Source organism: Odocoileus virginianus, unplaced genomic scaffold (genome assembly GCF_023699985.2).
Source record: "Odocoileus virginianus isolate 20LAN1187 ecotype Illinois unplaced genomic scaffold, Ovbor_1.2 Unplaced_Contig_11, whole genome shotgun sequence".
Taxonomy (NCBI): domain Eukaryota; kingdom Metazoa; phylum Chordata; class Mammalia; order Artiodactyla; family Cervidae; genus Odocoileus; species Odocoileus virginianus.
This window is the reverse complement of record NW_027224328.1, coordinates 420200-430860: the sequence shown is the minus strand read 5'-3', so window position 1 is coordinate 430860 and position 10661 is coordinate 420200. Positions and strand designations below refer to the sequence as shown.

The 10661-nt window shown below is 39.3% G+C and overlaps 1 protein-coding gene and 1 non-coding gene across 2 annotated transcripts; both read right to left on the bottom strand.

The window, feature by feature from the left end:
* Positions 1-463: 463 nt before the first annotated feature.
* Positions 464-9914, bottom strand: C3AR1 (complement C3a receptor 1). The gene is made up of 2 exons (XM_020898745.2): positions 9660-9914; positions 464-3887 (listed from the first exon to the last, which is right to left on the bottom strand). The coding sequence occupies exon 2, from the start codon at positions 3874-3876 to the stop codon at positions 2422-2424; it is 1455 nt and encodes a 484-aa protein (XP_020754404.2). The 5' UTR covers positions 3877-3887; positions 9660-9914; the 3' UTR covers positions 464-2421.
* Positions 4807-4879, bottom strand: TRNAG-CCC (transfer RNA glycine (anticodon CCC)). The gene has a single exon. It is a non-coding gene; the product is annotated as a tRNA-Gly (tRNA).
* Positions 9915-10661: the final 747 nt, after the last annotated feature.

Genomic DNA, 10661 nt, shown 5'->3' with positions numbered 1-10661 from the left:
CCTTGCTTGCATTCTGGGATATTTTAAAGATTAAAAATGCTACAATTTGAGAAGGACTTGGCTCCCCCTCTGGGACTTCAGGCAAAGCTTACAGGTACACACCAGAGTTTTACATTGAAAATGAGAGGATTCCAATTGTAGGGATTTCTTCAGAATACATTTCCAAGGGAAACAGAACTCTCAAAAGGAGCCCAGAAATGTCAACTATTGAACAGGTATGCCAACTTGGGATAATTATGCCAAGATCAGTCACCCTGGTATCCTGTACACTAGCCCTAAGAGTTTGAGACTTCTATCCAGGGTCCCATGAGAATGTTGGGGTTTCCAGGAACCTAGCTAATCGTCATTACAGCAAGCCTACAGCTATCCACTATGAGTTTTATTTGCTGTATGTTTAGAGATTATAATATATCCTGAGTGTCAAACAATTAAAAGGATCCATGAATCTCTGAGCCTTGCAAGGAACCGTGGAGAGAGAAAGCATTTATTCACATCAAATATATGAGCAGATTAAATTGGAAAGTAGCATGACAAATCACATCATCTTGGATATCATTACTGCACAAGTGAGAGCATTCCTAATGATTTGAAAATTTTCCACATAGCACTTTATAACTCATTTGTAGTCCAGATCCTCCCCTCCACCACTTAACAAGGAACAGTGCTTTGCAATTCGTTTTACATCAGTGCTTTACATCTCATTTTCTATGTTTCAGGTTAAATCCCTGGACTCAGATGAGGCTAAGTTATAGTATAAACAAACCTGAAAATATAGATAATTAATATCCATACATAAAACTTCATATACAGAAAAAAATGAGAAGGTGATGGGGTTGGAGAATGCTTTTTTAAAAATGAAAGAAGTGTGATTGGAATGGATCAACAAAGTAGAAGAAAATGTGTGCTTGTGAACAAATTAAAGGATGATGGTTAGTGAATATTGGGATGCTGCATAAGCACAAAATATGAAGTTGTTTAGAAAAAATTCTCCCTCTTCCAAAATAAAAAGTAATTTATTGTGTACAGAAACTAGCATCATAAGGTCATGACTTAGAAATATCATGGCAAATTTCAGAAGAAACATCTCAGTTTGTGGTTTCAAGGGTTATCTCTGGGTAGTGGGAGTGGGAGGAAGGAGAAGCTGGCCAGAGTGGGGCAAGAAACCTCTTAGATTTCATCTTGAGCATTGGTTTCTCTTTAAAAAACTGTGTGCATGTATTACATTGGTAAAGATAAAGATTAAAAAAAAACCCAGATACATCTGATAATTTTGGTGTGAAAAATACAAACCTACAATCATGTTTTTAGGAGTTGGATGGGTAACAAACCCAGAGGGTACTCAGCTATTTTGCAGTGAATTCAAGAATAGTTCCCTCATCTTCTACTCTTTCTCCTTTTGTTTGAAATAAGTTTCTTGAGGAGTAGTGAGAGCAAGTGAGTCATTTGTGTGTTATGAAAGTATCGGTTATTAGAGGCAAAAAGCCTGGAAGAAGATTTCGAGGCAGGAGAGAAGTAAGGGAATTAAGGAGCTTAAGAAAAGGAACGAAAGATAGATGATTCTATCAATAAGCAGTTAGAGCAAACAAACAGAGGAGCCATCTGCCCAAACTGTGACATATACAATTTCATGAAAAAGTTCTTAGGTGCCCTAAGTAGTCTTTACACAATAGATGTTTATTTAGCTGTAACGAAGGCAACTCAGAATTCCTGTGTCCTGTATCCAGAAATATTCCAAGTAGCAGGCATCTGGCATTGTACTTGCTCCCAACTCAGTCTCATAACTCCTTGTTTGTTTTTCACATGTTGCACCAACTTTATTCAGAAACAGTCCTTTTAGAGCTGTTCCTTGTTTTTAGATTTTTTCTTTTTGCCACCCCCCCCTTTTTTTTTTTCATTTAAAACCATCACCACTGCCATCACCCCAACAAAGCCATTGAATAAAAGATCATCTTTCACTCAGGGAGCACTAGAAGAAATGGTTTGAAATTGAATCTGGAAGGAAATTTATAAAACATTTGACAATGGAAACATTATTATTTTTTTTGAAACATCATTTTTAAGCAGACCGCATTCTCATTTATCTCACGTGTCTTTTTTGGGGATCGAAATAGACTATCTTTACAGTGATTCCCAAGTTTAGCTTTCATCAGAAACAAGAGAGCTTGTGCAAACACTCTTGGGACCCTACCCCTAGAGATTCGGATTCAGCCAGCCTGCAGGGGAAGGGGCTGGAGAATTTGTACTTCTGACAACTTTCCAGGTGATGCTCATGCCACTAGTCTGGGACCACACTTTGAGAACCTCCAGATGGATTCTTTGACGGTCTCTGCAAGAACCCCCCTGCTCCCCATCTCTCCTGTCTTTTAAGAAACATGTTACATTTGCCTAAGAACCTCTGCTTAGGTCAGTGGCTCCATGTTTTCATACAACTGTACTGATACTGTTTCTTTCGAAAGAGGTTTTGTTTTGGGGGCAGCTGGTAGAGTGTGTCATGTCCTCACTGAAAGCTGCCTCGAGAATTCCCTGCATGGACTGTCTTGCTTTTCTCCTAAAGTCCTTTCCCAGGAGAGCATAGAGGAATGGATTGAAGCAACTATTGGCAGATGCTAGAGCAAGAGACACATGGTCCCAGGACAACAGAGATTCCCCAAAGGGATCATCTGGGTCAGTAAACAATAAGAGGACTCCAACAATGTGGTATGGAGCCCAGCAGACAAGGAAGACAACTACCACCACCATAGCGACTCTCAAGAGTTTGCTCCGAGACTTGGTGAAGCGGCTCCGACGCATTTTGAAAATAATGAGGCTATAACAGGCCACCATGATGATAAAGGGCAACAGGAAACCCACCACTAGCCTACTGATGGTTATGGCTACCTGGGGTGTTGGCACTTGATGATCATATGCAAATTGGCCAAAATAATCATCCTGGAAACCTTGTGATAGTTCAGATATGTATAAGGAATCCCTGGAGGCATTAGGAAAAAACTCAAAATCAGCAGGGAGAAAAGAATCCGAGTTCTCCAGGGGGTGAGTTCTGTGATCTTCAATGGGAAAGTCACTGGAGAGTGTAGCTGAGACTTCATCAGCAGACTGAAATAGATCATAATGTGGTTGTTGAACAGATAATCTAGCTGAATCCATAGGGAGTGAATCTCTAGAAGTTCTTTGAAATTTTTGGGAAGGGAGGCCAGTGGTGGCTGCCCAAGGCTGATCCTTGGTTTGTGGCCAGAAGGAATCTAACCTGTCATCCATTTCTCCAGGCGGATCAGCAATGGAGTTGTCAAAAGACCCGTTTTCCAGTAGATTAAAGGTGAAGTCTAGATAATCTAATGAGCCATGGTGACCAAAGTTGTAGCCACACATACTCTGGTTGTCTATAGTGAACGTCTCCCGGTATATAAAAGCAGGTATGCACATTACCAAAGCCACCACCCAGATACAACCACAGATAGTGCAGGCTGTTCCCACGTTGCGATGATTCTGGCACCAGATTGGCCTGAGTACCAACAGACAGCGGTCCAGACTAATGGCAGTCAGCAAGAAGACACTGGCAAACATGTTGAGGATGATGATGGAGGGGATGAGCTTGCATAGGAACCAGCCGTAGGGCCAGTGTCCTTGGAGAACCAAGTGGACCAGGGAGAAGGGCAGGGAGAGGCAGCAGATGAAGTCAGCCAAGGTGAGATGGAGAAACCAAACTGTGTTCACTGTTCGTTGCATCTTTAGGCCAGCCACCCACAGCACCAGCCCGTTGCCTGGCAACCCCAGTAGAAAAGTGATGCTGAGGATGACCATGGAGAGAATTACGTGGGGTTCATCCCAGTGCTGTGAGTGTAGGTCAGTTGAATTGGTCTCAGCAGAGAAAGACTCCATTGCTAAAACTTCTGTAAAAATATAAACCAAAATATTAAAACTAAAAAAAAAAAGCATATTCATAGAATTCTAACTTAAAGAGGTAGAGCCACAAAGACCCTAACACTGGTTTATTTTATATTCCTTAACTTCACATCGGATTACTCAAAAACATACTCTGAAAGACAATTTAAAATCTACTGTACTGACATAGAGAACAGACTGTGGTTGCCAAGGGAAAGGGGAGTATTGAGAGTTTGGGATTAGCAGATGCAAACTAGTATATATAGGATAGGTAAACAACAAGGTCCTACTGTATAGCACAGGGAACTATATCCAGTATCCTGTGATAAACTATAATGGAACAGAATATGAAAAAGAAAATGTAAGTGTATAACCGAGTCACTTTGCTTTACAGCAGAAATTAACACAACATGGTAAATCAACTATGTGCTGTGCTAAGTCGCTTCCGTTGTGCCTGACCCTTTGCGACCCTGTGGACTGTTAGCCCACCAGGCATTGTCTGTCCATGGGATTCTCCATTGAAGAATATTGGAATTGTCATATACTCCAGATTGTCATGCCCTCCTCCCGGGAATCTTCCCGACCCAGGAATCAAACCCATGTCTCTTAAGTCTCCTGCATTGGCAGGTGGGTTCTTTACCACTAACGCCACCTGGGAAGCCCTTGATTTCCTTACCACCCATCATTGCTTTCTTATTTGTTTTTTATGAATATACCTTGGGTAAAATAGCCTGATTATTACAGAAACAGAAATCATTCATGAAGAAAATTAAAAAATATAAACAAGCAAAAATAAGAAAATAAAAATGTTATATACCACTAGTCAGTGATTACTCTTAAATATCTTTTTAAAAATATTTTTCTTTATTTGGCTATCTCAGGTCTTAGTTGCATGTGGGATCTTTAGTTGCAGCATGTGGGATCTAGTTCCCTGACCAGGAATTGAACCCGGGCCCCCTGCATTGGGAGCACAGAGTCTTAGCCACTGGACCACCAGGGAATTCCCACACTTTTAGTATCTTAATTTACATTTTTCTGGATCTTTATTCACATTCATATGTGTGTACTATATGTATGTGTATTTTTTATTAAGAAAAATTTAATGAAATTAGATTATACTGTGTATACTGGTATTTAAATTGTTTTAATTGTGGTGAAATACAGTGGCTCAGTTGGTAAAGAATCCATCTGCAATGCAGAGTATATGAATTTGATCACTGGGTCAGGAAGGTTCCCCTGGAGGAGGGCATGGCAACCCACTCCAGTATTCTTGCCTGGAAAATCCCATGGACAGAGGAGCTTGGAGGGCTACAGTTGGGTTGCAGTGAGTCAGACATGACTGAGCAACTAAACCAAAACCACCACATGTAACAAAATTTACCATCTTAACCATTTTTAAGGGTACAGCTCAGTAGTGTTGGGTTTTTTACATTATTGTACAGTCAATTTCTAGAACTTTCTCATCTTGTAAAGCTGAAATTCTCTATCTTTAAAAAAACAGCTCCTCACTTCCCTTTCCCCGAAGTCCATGGCAATCACCAGCCTGCTTTTGGTTTCTGTGAGTTTGACTACTCTTGGTTGCTCAGTCTCTCAGTCCTGTCCAACTCTTTGCAACCCCATGGACTGCAGCACACCAGGCTTCCCTGTCCTTCACCATTTCCCAGAGCCTGCTCAAACTCATGTCCATTGAGTTGGTAATGCCATCCAACCATCTCATCCTCTGTCATCCCCTTCTCCTCCTGCCTTCAATTTTTCACAGCATCAGAGCCCAGTGGATCGGCTCCTTGCATCAGGTGGCCAAAGTATTGGAGCTTCAGCTTCAGCATCAGTCCTTCCAATGAATATTCAGGATTGATTTCCTTTAGGATTGACTGGTTTGATCTCCTTGCAGTCCAAGGGACTCTCAAGAGTCTTCTCCAACACCACAGTTCAAAAGCATCAATTCTTTGGTGCTCAGCTTTCTTTATGGTCCAACTTTCACATCCATACATGACTACTGGAAACAACCATAGCTTTGACTACATGGACCTTTGTTGGCAAAGTAATGTCTCTGCTTTTTAATATGCTGTCTAGGTTGGTCATAGCAAGAGTCTTTTAATTTCATGGCTGCAGTCACTGTCTGAAGTGATTTTGGAACCCAAGAAAATAGTCTGTCATTGTTTCCATTATTTCCCCATCTATTTGCCAAGAAGCGATGGAACCGGATGCCATAATCTTCATTTTTTTGAATGTTGAGTTTTAAGCCAACTTTTTCACTCTCCTCTTTCACTTTCATTAAGAGGTGCTTTAGTTTCTCTTTGTTTTCTGCCATAAGGGTGATATCATCTTCATATCTGGGGTTATTGATATTTCTCCCAGCAATTCTGATTCCAGCTTGTGCTTCACCCAACCCAGCGTTTTGCATAATGTACTCTGCATTTAAGTTAGATAAGCAGGGTGACAATATATAGCCTTGACACACTCCGTTCCCAATTTGGAACCAGTCTGTTGTTCCATGACCAGTTCTAACTGCTGCTTCTTGACCTGCATACAGGAGGCAGGTAATGTGGTCTGGTAGTCCCATCTCTTGAAGAATTTTCCAGTTTCTTGTGATCCATACAGTCAAAGGCTTTGGCATAGTCAATTAAGCAAAAGTAGATGTTTTTCTGGAATTCTCTTGCTTTTTCTGTGATCTAACAGATGTTGGCAATTTGATCTCTGGTTCCTCTGCCTTTTCTAAATCCAGTTTGAACATCTGGAAGTTCTCGATTCACATACTGTTGAAGCCTAGCTTGAAGAATTTTGAGCATTACCTTGCTAGCATGTGAAATGAGTGCAATTGTGCAGTAGTTTGAACATTCTTTGGCATTGCCCTTGTTTTAAACTGGAATGAAAACTGACCTTTTCTAGTCCTGTGGCCACTGCTGAGTTTTCCAAATTTACTGGCATATTGAGTGCAGCACTTTAATAGCATCATCTTTTAGGATTGATTGCTCTAGATCCCTTGTATAGATGGAACCCTAAAGCATTTGTCTTTTTGTGACTGGCTTATTTCACTTAGCATAATGTCCTCAAGGTTCATCCATGTTGTAGCATGTGTCAGAATTTCCTTCCTTTTTAAGACTGAATAATATTCCATTGTATGTATGTACCACATTTTGTTTATCCATTCATCGTTGATGGACATTGGAGTTGCTTCCACATTTTAGCTACTGTGGATGCTGTTGCTATGAACATGGGTGTAAATGCATATTGCTTTATATAAACTGCTTTCTTTGATCTCTTTTCTCATTTAGCAGTCTCCATATTTACAGTAAGACTTACCTTGACGAATATTCAGACTTAATCCATTTTTTCCCACTATCCCCAAAATATCCCTTATAGCTGATTTGTCAACAACTGTATCAGTTAAGGATCACACTCTGCATCAAGATATTTCTTAAGTCTTTTAATTTAGCAGCTTTTCTTTTTCAAGGATACTGGCTTGTTTTGGGGTCTGTTGTTCTCACCAGTCACTTCTTAACCCTTTGTAATTAGTCTTCTATCCCATCACTTTGCTAAAACTACCTCTAGAGAACAAATGGAAACATCTTTTTCTCTATCTTTATCCTCCACAATATCCCTATTACTTTACACTGGCTTCTTATCACTCTTTTCTCTTGGCCTCTGTGACATAACCCTTCCCTAACTTTCTTTTCTTTTTTTTTTGGTTGTTCTGGGTCTTTGCTGAATCACGTGGGCTCTCTGGTTGTGGCTCATGGGTTTAACTGTCCTGTGGCATGTGGGATTTTAGTTTCATGACCAGGGATTAAACCCACTTCCCCTGCACTGGAAGGCAGATTCTTAACCACTGGACTGCCAGGGAAATTCCTATAATTTTTAACATTCCCGTAAACATACCCTACTTTATAGCTTTCCTGAACAACTCATTATTCCAAGTCAATGCCATTTTCTATTCCTTGGCGACTGCTGTTTACTTCTGTCTGGAATGATATTCTATACCTTAACCTCCTCTTTCCTCCGTTCTTAATCCCTGTCTGTTGAAATCCTAGTCACTCTTCAAGATCAAGCTCAAATATATTTCCCTTGAAACCTCTCTTATAATCCCAATCATAATTTAGTTCTTCAGCCTCCTAAATTTTGTGTGTGTATGGTGGGGTTTAAACCTCTGTGCAATGGTGCATTTTGTTCTGCATTACAATTATTTTCATGGCTGTCTTGTCTATTATTTTAGACTTAAGTTTCAGAATAGTAAAAAAAAAAATCTTATTTCCAAATACTTGCTCCACAGAATTTAGCACAATGCTTTGTAAGATGTAAGGATTAAAGATTACTTGAATGGATGGATGCTCATACTTGGGGTTTATTTTCTTTTTCTATTAAATTAAAAATTTTAATTCTTATTCGGTTAATCCAGTAAGGATGCTATCTCTTCTAACTTCCTTTTTTTGGTTTTCCAGTTCCCAATTCTTACCGGCTATAGCAGCATTTTATGTTTCCTTTGGTAGAAGCCCAGAATACCATATGACTTGTTTTGCTGAGTTGACTAATGCTATCATAGGGATTAGCAGAAGTTAAAATAACTAAGAAAACAAAATAACAAAAAAGAAGAAGTGCTTCTTATTCTCTATTCTGTAGCCTTGCTTATTCTAATATTCAAGTCCTGTGAGGTTCATTTCCTTTGCTGTTGTGCATGGCAGCTACCTTGATCACCTGTTCTGCACACATATTCATGCATCAATTCATAAAATATAGAGAGATGGGAAGAGTCATAGAATTCAGGGGTTGAAAAGAAAGTTAGCAATTATTTCTTCTTGTTTCTATCTTTATTTTGTAGTTTTGGACACTGAAACTCAACAAATTAGGCGGCTTTTACATAGTCACAACTAGGAGTATTCTCAAATCCTAGGTCCAATGACTATCAGGCCAAAACTCTTTTTACTATAAATAATCACGTAACAGAAAAGCCTTTGGTATTGCTAATAGAGAAAGGCATCAAGAGCAGCGCAATAATAAAGCATAATAAGGGAGTAATAAAGATTGAAAAGAGAAAAATTCCAATGCAAAGAAACTGAATGATCTGGCATGAGCTATACTTTAAATATCACTTTTTAAAAGAAAATGTATCTGAATCAGAATCTTAAAAATCTTTCAGTTCAAGGTAACTTTTTATATTTCTTCAAGTGTTCGGTTGACAAGTACCTTTCTCTCTATATTTTTTTTAAGTTTTCAATACTGAATTGGTTTTGGTTGAAAAGTAACTCTCTCTATATTTATTTTTAAATTTTCAATACTGAATTGACCAATCAGAATGAAAAAGGTAAGTAAAATCCTGAAACTAAAATTCAGCTATAATAGGGAAAGAAAAGTAGATACTGAAATCAAATACTAATGACAGGGTGACAGAATCAGAAGCAATAAAGAATGCAGGAAAAAAATAAAAGAGAAAAAGTGAAATGAAATGGAAAAACATATATATTAAGAAAAATAGATAATCACTGATTTGGAAAATGGAACTCTTGGGAAAAGCTGGAATCAAAGATCAGAAGGAGAAACAGCCAATTTAAGAGAGGGGAAAATGATGTAAAAATTCAATATTAGTTCCAGAATGAAATGTAAACAGCAAAGATAAACAGAATGTGGAATAGTTAGAAAAAGAAAAAGGTGGACATGGGAATAAAGCAACAAAAATAACAGTTGGGGAAGGAAGGGGAAATAGAAAATAATGACCTTCAAATCATTATCTACAATGAAGAGAACAAGCTGGGCACAAGTCATCAGGTGCATCTAGGTTTCCTTACCAAAGACCCGGGATAATAGCTGAAAGCTTCTGCACGGGTCTGGAGGTCCCCACTTGTTCCGTCTGGTCCCCGCGCTGGACCACAGTCAAGCCCTGAAGTATGGTTAGGAACTTTGATGAGTGCCTCCTCTTTCCTCTCTCTCTTCCTTTCTGATGATAAACCAAACCCAACACTTTCCACTACCATCTGACTCCACAGGAAGAGTTTCAGTCATTTCTGAATGTCTCAGATAAGAAAAATTAAAAAGCGGAAGAGCGTGGTTCTCAGAAGTTTTCAGCAGTACAGAGTATGGTTAGAGAAAGCACTTTTGTACATGAGCTTCCCACTTGATAGGGTTTTGCTTTTGTTTTGTTTTAGAAAATGCTCCTGTGGCATATGAATGTGAATGAGGAGTAGCTAGAGGGAATGACCCTCATAACCCCATGTAATAAATCTCAACCAACACCTCTTATACGCTTAGTATGTGTCAAGGAATGTATTATGCTGAAATCAGAGGAATTAAACTATGTTCTTATTTCTAGAGAGTCACAATCTGGTGTGAATATGCACCTATACAACAACAACAACAAAAAGTGCTGTAATACAATCCAGACTATAATGATAGAAGTAGCAGCAGAAGTAAAATACTGAAGAGCAGAAAATAACAGGGGTGGATTTAGCCTGGGCAATCTAGGAAAGTAGAAATAAGATCTGGGCAGGTCCTTCAAGAGTTATGGGACTTCTCTCAAAAGAGGTGACAAAGTATTTTACTTATTTATTTGACTGCACTGTGGCATGTGAGATCTTAGTATCCCAACCAGGGATCGAACCTGTGACCCCTGGAGTGGAAGCTCCAAGTCTTAACTACTGAGCCACCAGGGAATTCCTAGTGACAAGCTGTTTAGAATGTTTACATGGCACATAGTGGCATCTGGCCCCATCACTTCATGGCAAATAGATGGGGAAACAGTGGAAACAGTGGCTGACTTTATTTTTGGGGGCTCCAAAATCACTGCAGATGGT